This window comes from Haliotis cracherodii, unplaced genomic scaffold (assembly GCF_022045235.1).
Source record: "Haliotis cracherodii isolate W230 unplaced genomic scaffold, xgHalCrac1.p SCAF_8, whole genome shotgun sequence".
NCBI lineage: Eukaryota > Metazoa > Mollusca > Gastropoda > Lepetellida > Haliotidae > Haliotis > Haliotis cracherodii.
Genome location: NW_027266341.1, coordinates 17,986,761 through 18,004,084, shown reverse-complemented (window position 1 = coordinate 18,004,084; position 17,324 = coordinate 17,986,761). Strand labels below are relative to the sequence as shown.

Below are 17,324 nucleotides of genomic sequence, written 5' to 3'. Positions count from 1 at the left end.
GGGCACGCCAGAAACCTATGATTGTGGGTTCGAATCCCAGTTGGCCCCGATTATGTTTCTAGGTTTGTCAGCACCGTACCCATGCTGATCGGTTTCACCAAAGTGGTAAACGTCTGAGACCTGCATCACTTCGGGCTTTCCTCCCACATTAAGCTGACACGCCGTGATATACCTGGAATTCTGTTAAAAGCGGCGTTAAACCCAACTCAGTCACTCACTCAGAGGCATATATTTTACCCACAGAGGAATCAAACCCAGATCCTCAGAGAGATGAGCTAACACTTTATCCACAAGGCTACCTCACTCCCTGGAATCTGATGTAACCAATGCCTGTGCTATGTATGGTAGACCTTGTGAGGGAAATCAAAGAGGGATATATAGATCCTAATATACATGTATATGGGAGTAGGAGAAGTGTTTGGGCTTCATGTGAAGCAAAGGTCAATATTTATTGCAGTAAACACCGCACTTGAAGATTAGGCTGGTGGATGGAATGTGATACACTTTTGTCCTTGATTGTCACAAAACTTATTTCCAATGTATAACAAGCTCCTAGACACCACAGTGGGGCATACCTTTATTGTGCCCATTCTCCATGGGTAGTCCCCCTTTACAGCCCGGATGGATACAGGTCAGCTGTATTGCCTGAGACTGATATTCCCACATGAGTTGTTCAGACAATGTAATTTCTCATGTGACAGTCTCCATCATCATCATTTCTAACGGTAAAGGCAAACTAAAAAATGATGAAACTCAGGTTTGATTTGCAGGTTACTGTAAATATCCTTAAAAAGATAAACATAAAGTTTGAATAATAATTATAACAGAAGACTTAAAAAATGACAAAGTAGACTCAATTTATGGGTAACATCTTCTTTAATACTGTAAAGGCGATGTATCGGTATAGATACTTATACTGTTGTCACGAAAGGACAACGGTATAAGGATCTATACTGAAATGTCACCTTTACAGTATTAAAGAAGTTGTTATTCTTAAATTGTGTCTACTTCGCATCCGTCAACTTCTAAGTAATGCCTTTCAAACTATTCGACTTAAAAAACATTTAATATTTCCTTTGTGTTTGTTTTACTATTGTCAAATAAAAGACAGACTTTCATTTGAAACAAGATATATATATATAAGATATAAAGATATAAGATATAAAAAAATATATATATTTGTCTTATGAAATGATGAAATGATAAAGATAAAAATTCTGGCATCGTTGCTATAAATCAAACTTTTGCTATTATTAACGACAAGGACGACGCTGTGTAAAGTAATAGGGCATTCGTTTGGTTAATCTATATCTGTCAACGCTCAAGTAGTGTTGACCTGGGTCTCAAAGTTATATCTATAACTGGCTAAATTTCATTCAGTTGTTAATGGGCTGTGGCAGATTCATCTGTAGAAATGATAAATGTTTCTTAATACATTGATTTGATGTGCATACATTGCTGCCATGCATAAATATTGAATGGGTGGGTTAAGTCTGTCAACAGTCAGTTGATATATTACTTCTGGCTTTTCAGCAATATCTTGAAATATCACATGAAACTTTTAGCTTGGATCATAGCTATTATTAATTTCTTAATTTGGGGGAATACAATTAGATAAGAGGCGGAACTGTTGCGATATGATCATCAATTAAATTTAGAAATTCATTCTAGAAATGTTGTCAGGAAATTCTGTGTAACAGTTTGATGGAGTAGATTTGAAACAGTGTGTTGAAACTTTGTACCCTACTCACTCACTCATACCCTACTCACTCATACCCTACTCATTCATGACCTACTCACTCACTCATACCCTACTCACTCACTTATACCCTACTCATTCATGACCTACTCACTCACTCATACCCTACTCACTCACTTATACCCTACTCATTCATGACCTACTCACTCACTTATACCCTACTCATTCATGACCTACTCATTCATGAACTACTCATTCACTTATACCCTACTCACTCACTTATACCCTACTCACTCACTTATACCCTACTCACTCATACCCTACTCATTCATGACCTACTCACTCACTTATACCCTACTCACTCACTTATACCCTACTCACTCACTTATACCCTACTCACTCATACCCTACTCATTCATGACCTACTCACTCACTCATACCCTACTCACTCACTTATACCCTACTCATTCATGACCTACTCACTCACTTATACCCTACTCACTCACTTATACCCCACTCACTCATACCCTACTCATTCATGACCTACTCACTCACTCATACCCTACTCACTCACTTATACCCTACTCATTCATGACCTACTCACTCACTTATACCCTACTCACTCACTTATACCCTACTCATTCATGACCTACTCTCTCACTTATACCCTACTCATTCATGACCTACTCACTCACTCATACCCTACTCACTCACTTATACCCTACTCATTCATGACCTACTCACTCACTTATACCCTACTCACTCACTTATACCCTACTCATTCATGACCTACTCACTCACTTATACCCTACTCACTCACTTATACCCTACTCATTCATGACCTACTCACTCACTTATACCCTACTCACTCACTTATACCCTACTCATTCATGACCTACTCATTCATGATCTACTCATTCATGACCTACTCATTCATGATCTACTCACTCACTTATACCCTACTCACTCACTTATACCCTACTCACTCACTTATACCCTACTCACTCATGACCTACTCACTCACTTATACCCTACTCACTCACTTATACCCTACTCACTCACTTATACCCTACTCACTCACTTATACCCTACTCATTCATGACCTACTCATTCATGACCTACTCACTCACTTATACCCTACTCACTCACTTATACCCTACTCACTCACTTATACCCTACTCACTCACTTATACCCTACTCACTCACTTATACCCTACTCACTCATGACCTACTCACTCACTCATACCCTACTCACTCACTTATACCCTACTCACTCACTTATACCCTACTCACTCACTTATACCCTACTCATTCATGACCTACTCACTCACTCATACCCTACTCACTCACTTATACCCTACTCACTCACTTATACCCTACTCATTCATGACCTACTCACTCACTCATACCCTACTCACTCACTTATACCCTACTCACTCACTCATACCCTACTCACTCACTCATACCCTACTCACTCACTCATACCCTACTCACTCATACCCTACTCAGTCACTCATGACCTACTCACTCACTCACTCACTCACTCACTCACTCACTCACTCACTCACTCACTCACTCACTCACTCACTCACTCACTCACTCATTCACTCACTCACTCACTCATACCCTACTCACTCCAACTTATACCCTCATTTTGAGATAAGTGTATTTGAGTTAGCAAATTTCAACCTTCCTTTTTCACAAATATCTTTCATAAAATGTGATTGCCAGGTTGGAAATGTAAATACTGTTTTTTCGGATGGATTGTCAAAGCTGAGGACAAATTCTGTTATTCAATATATTAGGTGTACATGTACTTACTTGTAGCTTTAATACTTGATACATCAATGAAAAGAAATTTTGGACAAGGGTCGAAATATTATATAAAGTCTGGCCCAATTGCATACACTTTTGAATCTCATAAAATCTAAAGTGGTTCCTACTGACTTGCACTGTACACACACACACAGACAGTGGGGGTCACTATATCGCCAGTGCAAAGTCACGATGATTGATGAATAAGCAGATGAAATATTTGTGACCTGTCATTGCGGAAAGTTAATCAAGTTTCCCAACAAGGTTAAGATTGCATTGTCAACACGAACTAGATCATAACTCAAGCCCTCTTCTTGTGCTCGGATGAATAGAACTTGTTTATCAGTGGTGGTGATTCTTCCAAGCCTATATTTTGTCTCGAGTGGTATGATGTCGTTTCCATTTGAATAATTGTGGAAGGTATTTTTCTTGAGATTTATGACTGGGATATGGGTCGGGATGAAATATAAACCTTTTGTCCTGTTGTTCGATTTGAATAATTTGGAAAAAGATAAAAGGATATTTCTTTTGTATTGAGATTGTAGTAAATGAAAATACGATGTGTTTTATGGGTGTATTTTGATTGGTGTGTCAGTGTACATATGTATGAGTTGTTTGTTTGCTCAGACGTGACGTTTATAGCCTGACGTCAAATAGCTTGAATATTGCTGAGTGCAGTGTTAAACAGCAAACAAACAAACAAATGGAGCTTGTACTGGTCAGTGTAGATCAGCATGGCAGCATGCTGGATTAAGCAAAGATTAACCAGCAGATTATTGTGGCATTACAGGGGAGGCATGCTATTTAGTCCCGACCCCAGACAATGTTTATACCAGATCCTCTGCAACTGTGGCCTACAATACATTAGAGAAACCCTCAGATCCCTCAACATCAGACTCAAAGAACATCAGACCAAACTAGACTTGAAATCCGTTATTTCTGAATACATGCTCAAGAACCAAGACCATAACATCTAGTGGGAAGCCACCAAAGTCCTGTCGGTCAACAACAACGGGCAACAAAGAAAGTCACTTCTAAATGCCATTCAAAGACTTGAAAGTCGATTTAGTTTGTTTTTTCTTCAATAGGTGGGTTCAGTTGTTAGGTAAGCATATGTGATGTTGTCCATTGTATTGTGATATCATAGCTTTCCAGAGTGATGTCATATCTGTCTCACAACTGTAAACAGAGTCACACAGAAATTACTAAAACCTTTCGTATAAACACTATCGGTTCCAAAACAAAGCTGCAAGTATCAAATACTGAATATCACTTGAAAATCACACATTCTAACCCAATATCTGAAATGTACGTGATAGGTTTGGTCCTACAACCATTTCTCTGGTTTCAAGAACTGACCTATCATTATCATGTCAAGGGCTGCAGAGCATGATATTAAAGCAAAACATGTGAGTTCCCCTTGCTATTTTCAATAAAATGACGCATTATTATTTGGACGTATTTATTGTCAGGTTCACTACTACACTTGCCAGAAATAATGACATGCTACACTCCCAATAAACAACGTAGTTGAGTGCTAGATATAGTACATCTAGTGAAGTACGGTATCAAGTGTTGTCAGTTTGTTTACTCTAGTTGCAAACTGATCAAGCAGTTCTGACATAAAGGCATCTTTGTTCTAAGCAACCTTGTCAAATAATCTTTTATAAGATGTCAAATATTTTATTTGCCGACTAGTTTTTAAATTTCAAAGGTTGAGCAACTTGTATTTATTTCAGGAAAACATTTTAGGCTAGGGGTTGACTCTTGCATTAATTTGGTGACACATTAAATTTATGATTTACAGTAATTGACTCAGTAAACAAATAGAGTAGTGTTATCGTTTCATACCATGATTGCTAGACTTGCTCTTACTTAACCAAACAACTTGAATTAATCAGTATGTCCAACAGGGCATAAGTGACACTAATTAGCTCCTTCTGGAGAGCCTCCTTGAATGCCCAATAATTACAGGCTGTGTGTCCTTGTCAACTATACACTTGGGTAGCACAGTAGCTGGTGTGTTTGCTTGAAACTGATTATTCAGGTTTGTTTCCCAACAAATACATATGCTTTGACAAGGATGAGTTTTGGATGTATTTGGGGTTTTCTTTGGAAAGTTCCTGAGTGAAATTTTACATTGTAGGTCTTTTTTTTCAACAAAAATGTTCCTGTGAAACAGAGCTCTGTTCAAACAGTTCTGTGAAGAAACCTATAGACAGGTCTCATGGTCATGATTCTCTTTGTCAAGGATGGAACCAGGTGTTCCAGTCTCAATAAAATCAGGTCTTCTACTTGGAATCAATACCTCTGAAGATCTGACACTCCTCCACTGCAGGTCGTCATGTCAGGTGGACTTTCCAATCAGACGATCAGGATGGAGGCTTCCAAATTCTCAAGCAGAGTATCTGATTTCTGTATCTTGAAAAAGGAATCTCACTGAAGTAAAAGATCTGATTTTAATGAGATACAGGTGTAATTTACATTTAGCATTATCACACCTCCATGTCAGAATGATGAGATCTGATTGGTCCATGTGATCTTGATAAAATACGATGTATCCCGCTTTGGATTGGAATAAATTTCTCAGCTGGCGAATAAATCCCTTATACCCCGCCATGAGCAAGGCAGGCTGCATGTGGATTTCTGAGAGGCTGAATAAATCCTATATACCCCACTTCTCAGCAAAAAGCTGCATGCTTTTTCAGAGTCATTGAAGGTCATGTGACACAGATCAAGCTCACCTCCACTCAATCAAACAGCTGTTTTCTATCAATTTTCAATTTGTTTTGATTCTTTTACATTGTCATAATATTATTAAAACATAAGACAAATTCGTTGTAACAGGATCACAAGAGGTACATGGGGTTTTATGCGTCCCGCGTAAGGTTTTATACCATGAGCCGGAGGCAACTTATAATGTATTTATTATTTGGAATGTAAATGCAGTGACAGGTATGTATTAGACATGTCTGTGACAGGCATGTATTGGAAATGTCTTGATCCATCTATGTTTGTGATTCATAGTTAGTGAGTAAATCAAACAGCCCGAGCCAAGCCTTAAATGGATGTGTGGGCTTATACGAAAGCAGGGCTTACACCACAGCACTACAGCCGGAGTTTTAGTACTACATGGACTAAAGACCAAACCCAATCCATTCATTCAATAGTGCTGCATGTCTCCAGGACATATTTGGACGTAATTGCCACCAGATCAATTATTCTTACCTGCTCACACTAATGCAAACATACGGTGATCCTCTTTTCCATGGTGTGGCCATTGCCATGCAGAGATTACCCCAGCTTAAAGCACCTGTTGGCTAGTGTAAGAGTGGGCTGTGGTCTGAGGCAGTAATCCTCTTGTGTGTGGACGTGTAGCGAGGATTCCGTTAGGGGTATTATGCTCAGATTTGTTAGGCTGGAAACAGTATATAAAGGAGAGTTGTTGGTCAGCCTGTTTGAGTGATTTTTTGGACGCTGTAAGTGCTTATGAGTCTGATCTATGGGGAAACAAAGTCTGTAAAAATAGCCCGGCTTTATGGAAACTGGGCAAAATCTGATAGGTGTTCATACGATAAGGTTCTTCAGGTGTGCCTGTGAGGTCATTTGTATAGACCAACACATTTTTAAAGGATGGATTGTCTCCCACAAATATGTCAAAAAGATAATGAAATTATAATTTTGTAAACATCATTTTTTTGTGTTTGTGCTTAAACTTTCATTTCGTGAGTTTTTTTACCGGATTATACCTCAAATAAACCCAGAAAACATTGGAGGAAGGGGGTAGGTCAAGAGAATAAGTAAAACAACAAACTACATGTATATGGGTCTTTCCTTACTACTATACATCAATGAGATACTATTTAGCTATTTGGTGAATAATAAGAGAATGAAAAGGAGAATATTTTATTCAATTTGTTTTTAAAGATTTTGTTTGTAATGATCTCTATAGATCTGGCAATTCTAAAGTTTTTTTACTGTTACATTGCCTAAGTTATGACACAAGTCTTGAGAACTTGAAAAGGTTTTGTTATGATATTGCCTATGTGTATACATATGTGTCTGGCAATATTCTGTAGACTCCGTGCTGAGCATAATCCCTTTATTTTCACCAATGTCTTGCCTCAGAATTTCATTCAATCTCATGCAAGCCTAGTTGATACTTCCAAGAACCATACAAGTATATGTTCCTTAAGCCACACCACAATATTGAGAGAGGTTGCTTTGCATGACGCGGCCCAGGACTGTTAGGGGTATATTACTTATCAAGTCATAGTGTATATTAAACCCGATAGCGACAGCTCCACAGCCTCGGATGACAATAGTGATATCTCGCTTCAATGGACAGCTTATCACTTTTAGCGCGTTAAACGTTGTTGATCTGTCAGGAGGTGCCCAGAGGAAATTTCTTCTTGTCTCACAGATTGTTGTTTGTTTTCTTGTAGATAAGGGAGCTGTATTGGGAATCACCAAGCGACACGCTGCATCACTAGTTTGTATTGATTGAGGAGGCTATTTAGACTTGACTTAATTCACTCCAGGATCAAGCATTGACCCACCCGTCTGCCCCAGCGATTGAAACACACTTGATTGAATCACACTGCCGATTGCTCGACAGTCTGGTGAATGCTGATTGACACAAGTGGCCAACCTTTTTGACCAATCAGCTCTCAGAAAGGGCTATCATCACCTTCGGGGAAAACAGGCAGAGGTGTGAGGGGATGTTGAGAATATAATGCCACCAACAGCAGAGAATGTTACCTACCAACAGCAGGGGTACAGTGGAAACCGAGGGCTCCACTTTGAGGGTTCCGGTCAAGGAAATGACCAAATTTTAAGAAATGGAAAAGAGGAGTTCTCGGATAGTGACAGCCAGTCAGAACATATAACCAACATGACTGACACTTCACAGAGTAATGGCTACATCTCGGATGAGAATAAATACCGCCAAGAGTTCTTCTTTAAGGAACCAACAGTCTACTCTCATCGTATGTTTGTTCGTGGGGCTAAGATATACTCGGTCTTGAAGCAGGATCCCAATGAAGGGAGTCCGTACCTTCGCAGGAAACAACTGGCCAATGCACCCATCCAACCACCGGTAGCGGACGAGGAGTTTAAAGATGAGATTGAGAAGAGGAAAACTTACGAACTGGCCTTTGCTGCGCTTAAATGTAAGTAGCATCTATTTTCAGAGTCATCTTTTGGAGTTTTTGGAATTAGAATTGGAATTTTGTTGACTAAAGTCTTAATGACAACATGCAATTTTGTATGGGCAGAATTTCTGCTACTGTTACTGATGAAAGAAATTTAGCATGTCAACCTCCATTTATCTTTAGACATCTGTTTAAGTAGGATTTAGCACATGGACCATTATTAATTTGGTTGAAAGGCTCATATATTTCTTAGGGTCTAGCTGCTGACTGTTTTCTGATGATAAAAAAACAAATGACAACAGCTTTGTGTACAAATGCAAAAAAAATTTAGAAAGATATTTGGGTACTGTACGTACTTTAAATAAGAAGATTCATTGGTATAATTATGAACCACCCACCAACACCCACGGCCCCAACCACCATCAGATAGTTCTATGCAAACAGTCCTGGCAACCACCCCAAGAATATTGTGCATGTGTGAATATTATCCTACCCTCTTTTTTAACCCCGGGGATGAAATCTCTAGTGTTAGGATGATTCTCCCAAGTGAATTTGAACCCATACCAGTGTGGCACTAAGGTAGGATACTATTCTCTAGAGTAAAACTTCCCCGAGGATAATATTTAGGTAGGATATAATCCTTGCTTACACATGCACATGGTACTAGTCTGGACTAATGCTGGTTTTATAGTGCAAGTCCACTGAGATACCATGACGCAGTTTAACATGAATACCCCACTCAGATACAGCACACAATATACAGAGTCCGAGCTGACCAGTCCTTGTTGCCAGGCAGGCTAACAACAAGTACCATCTTTCGACATCTTTTGGTATGTGACTACACACGTCACCACCTTATGTATACTAGATGATCTTGCCTCCAACCATGATAGAGTACATTCTAGATAATGACTAGATATATCCAACACTATATCTGAAATAGTCCACTGGCCAGGCTTTGAAATTCCTTGCATTGGAGCCCCGATGGCATTGTTAACATCAAAATACCACGGTTGAAACACGTTCCTAATGCCCGATGAGCACACTCATGTTTTTAACAAGAATACCTTGTGACCATATTATTTAGTGGAAGCATATGATAAATGTTGAAAAACACAAGAATATCTAGTGACAATATTCGGAGTGAGTGAGTGAGTTTGGTTTTACGCCGCTTTTAGCAATATTCCAGCAATATCATGGCGGGGGACACCAGAAATGGGCTTCACACATTGTACCCATGTCGGGAATCGAACCCGGGTCTTCAGCGTGACGAGCGAACGCTTTAACCACTAGGCTACCCGACCGCCCCAGTGACAATATTATTTATTATAAGCAAATGATTAAAGTTTTCAACAAGAATACCTTATTACAATATTTTTTATTAGAAACAAATGATAAATGTGCTTTATAACAAGTAAATGTGACAAACACTTAGAGAAAATTATGACTAGAGACTGATGAAGATGCTGACTGCATGGGAAGATTGATAAAATAAACCTGGGATTCCAAAATTGAAAAGGGTGATATCAGTCTGTATGAAAAGGGGCACACTATCTAAACTGTGACTGCTTTTTATCTTGCTCATGGTGACATGGCAATCACTAAGTTCAAAGATGGCTCCACAGTGGTAGTGTTCTTGTTGCACACTTGTGGGTGAGTGAGTGAGTGAGTGAGTGAGTGAGTATGATGTTACACCACTTTTAGCAATATTCCAGCAATATTAGGGCGGTGGACACCAGAAATGGGCTTCACACATTGTACGGGTCCATGTTGGGAATCAAACCTGGGTCTTCAACGTGATGAGGGAAATCTTTAACCACTAGGCTACCCTACTGCCCCTGTTGCACACTAAGCTCACAAGGACACAAATGAACATTGTTATGAGGTCCTGGTGGCACACTAGAAAAGGTTAGAGACCTACAAGGAATTACGGATTTTCTGTCCTGAGTGAATGAATGGACTTGTTATTGAACACGAGTATTTGGCAAGGGACTTTCAGCATTCATTCACAAGGGACAGATCATCTGTCATTCCAAGTTCCAAGTAGGTTATTCTGTGTATTACCCAGTGACATTTTAAGAGAGAAAATGAAGAAAAAAAGTATATAATGTCAACCCAACAGAAACTTCACTCTGTATGAACAATGTATGACATCATATGATATTTTTCTCAACAATGAAGTACTGTTACATATGATAGTTTTAATTGACCAATCAGGATTGGGAATCCCTAAAAATATCGGCAAATATCGGAAGTTATTACACTTGATGTGTCCATTCCTTGTGGGTAATATAACAATTCGTCCCTCACCCTAACCACTTATCCCCCTCACTTTGATAGGAAAATGCAGATACAATCATAATGGTAATTCTGATTAAACTGACTATATTGTCCTTCAATCTGACACTTCCATAATGTTTTTTCAAGCCTTCAAACACAGAGTTTGAGCAGAAATGTTTCTATGGGAGCAGTGGACATTGCAGTGAGACAGTGTATGAATGTCTGTGAATGTGTGCGGACAACCCCACTGTCAGACTTATCTCAACCCCTCCAGCTCTGACTGAGGGTGTAGTGCGAGATCGAGATAGCTTCATGCTGTTCCAGGATAAACTTCTTGAACCGACATTCCAAATATTCTTCGTATCTCTGTGCTTTTAAGTGTTTGGGGTATTTACGGACCCTCATGTCTTTCTTTTCTTGTGATTTTCTTCATAATTATGTGACCCTAAAGTTGTGGGTATCATGCTTGTTAGTCAAGGGCAGGCAACTGACATGCACATCCCTAAGTCCTCCCCCCTTCTGAAAATAACATGTGGACCTAATAACATAGCCCCCCAACTATCTTTGTATAAATGTAGTACTTATTTGCATCCTTGTATGATTGTCGAGTGCCATACAACTCTACCCCCAACCCCCTCACTGAAGTTAAGATGCCCTTTCAAAATCCTAGATCTGCCTCTGTGAGATAGTGGTTCAACATGTTCAAATAATGACAAGATTAAAACCTAACTGGCTGGTACATGACAGACAAAGTGTGAAGAATATTCACTGACTAAAGTTATTTAGATATTTGTTTAATTAATGCTGAGCACACCCTTCATCTTTTACTGATACGTGACACGTCTGTTTTGTATGTTCATGGATTAGCGTAATCTCCTAACAGTGACATCTTGTACTGTGCCTGTGTGGAGTATCACCATTATCTCACATGCTGCGTTGTCTCACATGCTGCATTGTCTCACATTCTGCATTGTCTCACATGCTGCATTGTCTCACATGCTGCATTGTCTCACATGCTGCATTGTCACATGCTGCGTTGTCTCACATGCTGCGTTGTCTCACATGCTGCATTGTCTCACATTCTGCATTGTCTCACATGCTGCGTTGTCTCACAAGCTGCATTGTCTCACATTCTGCATTGTCTCACATTCTGCGTTGTCTCACATACTGCATTGTCTCACATTCTGCATTGTCTCACATGCTGCATTGTGTCAGTTTCTGCATTGTCTCACATTCTGCATTGTCTCACATGCTGCATTGTCTCACATGCTGCATTGTCTCACATGCTGCATTGTCTCACATTCTGCATTGTCTCACATGCTGCATTGTCTCACATTCTGCGTTGTCTCACATTCTGCATTGTCTCACATGCATCAGTGAGGCATTGCATCACTTATGATGTACAAGGAAAGATTCTCTCAGCAAATATAACCAGGATCTAATGTTGAAAATCGAACTTTAAATGCATGTTCCTAGAAATGTCAAATCAGATGTGTCAGCTCCTAGTCTCCTTCTGTGAAGTTCCGGATTAGAAACGGTCTTCTGAGTAACCCAGAGGTGTAAGAGGTGACTAACAGGATTGGGTGGTCAGGCTCGCTGACTTGGTTGATGCATCATGCTCATGATGTCTTTCACTGGATTGTCTAGTCCAGACTCAATTATTTACAGACCGCCGTCATATAGCTCGAATATTGCTGAGTACGGTGTTAAACAACAAACAAACAAACATACATTGATGCTCATGATGTCAATCCTTGGATTTTCTTGTCTATACTTGATTATTTACAGATGGCATTCACATAGCTGGATTATTGCTGAGTGCAGCATAAAACAAAAAACAAACAAACAAACATTGAAGCCCAACAGACTGTGACAAATTCACTGAAACCAACATGCTGAATACCAACAAACTTCAAATGCATGTTTTAAGAAATGTCAATTGAAATGGGACATACATTTTCCACCCAATTAATTTCAAAGAGACATCGAATTTCAATTTAAATGAATATACATATTTGTGGTTTTTAAAATTACGAACTCCAACATGCTCAATTGAAATAAAACATCAAAAGTTTTATGTTTATCTTTCATAATAAAAAAGGTTAATTCTAGGTTTCGCTTCCCTTGAAGCCACACAGACTTACATGACCTTTTACATAGCTAAGATGACATGAGAGGATTACAAGTGCCGGGGGGCGACAAATATTGGCGTGAGATTCCTGAACAAAGGTGTACGGACCAATCCCTATAGAGCTGGTGCAGGTGTAGTACGTACTTGGCAACAGTGTGTTATGTTGGTGACTGTGTGATCCACAGAACACACACTGAAACATAAGTGACACAGTCATTACGATCAGACTCGGAGAGAGTATCTCAAATGAATAAATTTTCAGTGTTTATTCAAAAGGGATGGATAATCCATAATATTTAACAAATGATATGAATAACTTGTTTTTGATAATAACAATAACTGTTTTTGTATTAAATGATGAAAGATGAATCTTGCATGATTACAGGGTTTGGAAATAACTTGTGGGGTGTGAGAAAATACAAATAATCTGTTCATCTGAGTTACTGTATTCAACGTAATAAGTGCCCACGGCGATATTTGCTAATATATTGGCTAGAGAACAAACCCAATTAGCACCCTTTCCGATTTATCCATGTACATTAGACTTATTTATGAACCCTTAATTATGGGCAATTAAATTCTGGAAACATACATCGGTCGTATATAAACATTTCAGGCTGTCAGCATAAACCACAAAATTTATCTTTCAACTCTGTTTTCTTCACTAAATTAATATTCTAACAAGAGACCCCTATTTCTGATCTAGAGAGCGCCCTGGGCGCTTATTACGTCGAATACGGTAACTGATATTATAAGCCCCATCCTTTGGTGAAGGTCCTTCATCATCAGTTCATGGTGGTCAGATCATCTCTAGTTCTCAGTTATAAGTTGGTTATATGGCATACATCTATTTCCCACAGTAGTTTCTGATCGGAAAATATAGGAAATGTGCATTTTGTCAATGACATTTATAAAGAAATCTCATATAACAACACAAATTTAAGCTCTGGGGTGTCCTGAACAGAGGGTAAGAGATTCTTCCAAACAGTCCACACAGCAAAATTATATCTTTGTGAGAATTTCAAATCTTTTGGGTATTATAAGGGTGACTGAGTGATATTTTTTAAATATTGCAGTCCATAATACATGTACTGTAAATCTTTAAATTAAGTCTGAATTAAATGTGAAAAATGCAAGTGGTCTTTGCTCGCATTAACTAACTTTGCATTTATGTCTCCAAAATGACTATCAACAATAAGACGACCTCACTGCACACTTTTGGATTTCAGAGATACCAACTTGAATATAAACACAAACATGGTTTATTAAGCAGAAGGATATGTATCATTCCACTGGTGGGGGTGGGGGCAGTTGCACAGATAATGAGTCATATTTTTGGCTAGGGGTCACCAGTCGTTTTAATTTGGATACACATTAATTTCCAGATTTGCAGTATTTGATCTATGTCACAATAGCCTATATATAATGTAGCCTGGACAGGCCATAAAAACCAGTAATTGAAAGCATGAGCAACTATCAATGCTTAAGAGACACAATAACATCAGCCAAGTCACCCAGCCTGCCCAAGCCATATTAATAAGTTAACTCTTTCAACAATCACAGATTGTTGGTAACCTAATCTGCCATGGAATCTCCACAGATGGTAATATGAAAGAATAACATGGTGTTATCAAAGATGAATGAGTATACTGAGGGGTTTATGTTGGTTAATATCTTTGTCCATAATGTTCCAAGTGTCAAGGCCTGTATTAGCAGGAGAGTGGGAATGTCTGTGGATCAGACTGAGATGGTTCCCATTAGGATTCCTTTACAGATAATTACTTGGGTGTAGACATACCATCTAGTTTATGGCTGGGTCTTTAAAGGTTTCATATGTAGGTCAGTAAAAGTGTCCACATACGACGTTGTCAGTTCCAAGTATTTATATGTTTTATGTACAGGTAATTGGATGAGGGCTCAGTTTGATTTGGCAATAATTCGTAAAGAACAATTAAGAACGAATCAAGGTTTATTTCATGATAAAACATTGTTCTATCATGACGTCATTTCTGGAGATTCAAACATGATGACATCGCATATTGGACGATGTTATTTTTGAGAGGGGAGTGTAGAGTGAATTCTTCCCAATAGATGTAGCTAGGCAATGCAGGCAATGGACAAAGGATCGTATCCAAATTCGGAGAGATATATGACTATTCGTAGTGGGAGAAAAGGTACATGTAATCGATGTGAGGATTGCGAGCATATGTGTGAAATACCAAACTTAACCCACCTGTTCATTACATGGACTTGTCCGACATTGCCGAGGTCAGATTCTATTCAGGGAGTCATCATTATTAAAATTCGGGTAAATATTTTGAAAGCTTGTACGTTTTATCAACATCCTTTAAGAGGCTGTACACACTGTTGATATCTCATATACATGATACAAGAAATAAACGACTGCATCCCTCATGGTTTATTCTCTCTGTAGGGTTTCATTGTACGATAAACAACTCCCACTCATCATTTACTTCTTAAATATGTGGTAGGGTGGAGGTCATGATTCCAGCCCATTACCCTGTTGATGGTGAGAAATACCTGTATGTGTGTAAATGTCAGAGCAGGTACTCTAGCGTAGCCATATTTCAGGTGGTAATATCTATGTTTAAATTTACAAGAGGTGTTTAATGAGCACCCATTTAAAGATTAAATAGTTTTTAGATATGAAGTTTACTTGATATACAGCTTTTCCATTGGACGATAAATGTTTGAACGACACAATTTGACGTTCATACGTTTTTCATTAGACCGTGTTCTTGAAATGGTGAAAACACTGATGGACTACTTCCACATTCAAACAGGCATGGCTGGCTCGTGTGAAAACAATTCAGCAATCTATAGAAATATTGTATTTGACATATTAAGCGCCCATGGCGCTCTCAAAATAGGGGCGCTTATTTGAATATTATTTTGAGTTGAAAGATCGTAAATTTCGTGGTTTATATGCTAACAGCATATGTGTACATTGATCAATTGGAAGGGGTGCTAATTGGGATTGTTCACTAGCCAATATATTAGCAAATATCGCCGTGGGCGCTTATTAGAGCAGGGCGCCTATTACGTCGAATACAGTACTTTAGGGGTGGGAGGGGGGTGACATTTTTTGAAAAAAATTTTAACATACGGCAAGAATGTTTCTTCCAGTGTTTTCTGGAATAAATTATATTAAAACTTGATCAAATGGTCGGTCCCTTAATAAAAATTGTATTGTCAATATATATGTATTAATTCTGTTGTGTTAGCCGCAGTTGTTAGCATAATATTGAGCAACCTCCCACCAAGAAAGTCACAACTAGGACATGTTTTGCCAGTTTTTATGTCCGTTGTCGCAGATTTGCAACATTTCCAGTGAAACAGCCACTCAATATCCATAACAAATAGTTGCCCATGGGGCCTATCTGATTCCTATGTCACAAGGTTGGGAGTGGGCTATAGCCCGCCATTGACCCATCTCAGTGGCACCAAGTGAAAAAGGAAACACAGTTGAGACATAATTATTTGATTGATGGCAGCTGTTGTGTAGCTAGGCTGTTTGACTTTTAGAACTTATTGCTCACTGGCCGGGAAGCTGATTCTGCTGGGGTGTGACTGTAAGCTGCAAATCAGCCATGTTTCTATCCACCTGCAGAAATAGGGGTCAGCTAGTGCTCGAAGATTGCTGTATATAAATATGTCAGTCAATGTGTAAAATGGGATTCGATTCAAAGTTTACAAAATGCCAACATATTTCAGTCATTTTACAAACTGACTGAAAAGTGTGTCCATCTATTTGACAGAAAATTGGAATTATTAAGAATTTCAAAAGGACTTAAAAACATCACAATTGAGTACTTATACAAGGATAAGAAGACAAATTTTTACTTTAATCTTATCATTTTCAGTCCCTGGGTAATGAAATTCAACATAAAAATATTTGGAATTACACAGTCAGTATGAAAAGTCAGTGCAATGACTAAAACAATCATTTTGTAAATTGCCAAAGTGAAACTTTCAGTAATTTTAGACATTGACTATGACATTTATTTCAGAAATAAATGGTGAGTGGTCATTGTTAATTGTACAATAAAACACTGCAGGGAGAGTAAACCATGAGAAGCCCATTCTCCCTGCAGTGTTTTATTGTACGATAAACAACGACCATGAGTTGTTTATTTCTTATATGAGATATCAACATTATGTAAGCCTCTTTAAGGATGTTGATAAAATATACAAGCTTTAAAAATATTTACCCAAAGTTTTATAT

At 38.6% G+C, this 17,324-nt stretch overlaps 1 protein-coding gene across 3 annotated transcripts in view; it reads left to right on the top strand.

Moving 5' to 3' along the window:
• Window positions 1–17,324, top strand: part of LOC139450161 (putative methyltransferase NSUN7) — a 63,393-nt gene that overhangs the window by 16,074 nt on the left and 29,995 nt on the right. For all 3 annotated transcript variants that reach the window (XM_071231836.1, XM_071231835.1, XM_071231834.1), the window contains exon 2: window positions 7,960–8,685. In XM_071231836.1, the coding sequence (XP_071087937.1) occupies window positions 8,250–8,685 (436 nt within the window). In that variant the 5' untranslated portion in view covers window positions 7,960–8,249. The remainder of the gene's footprint in view (window positions 1–7,959; window positions 8,686–17,324) is intronic.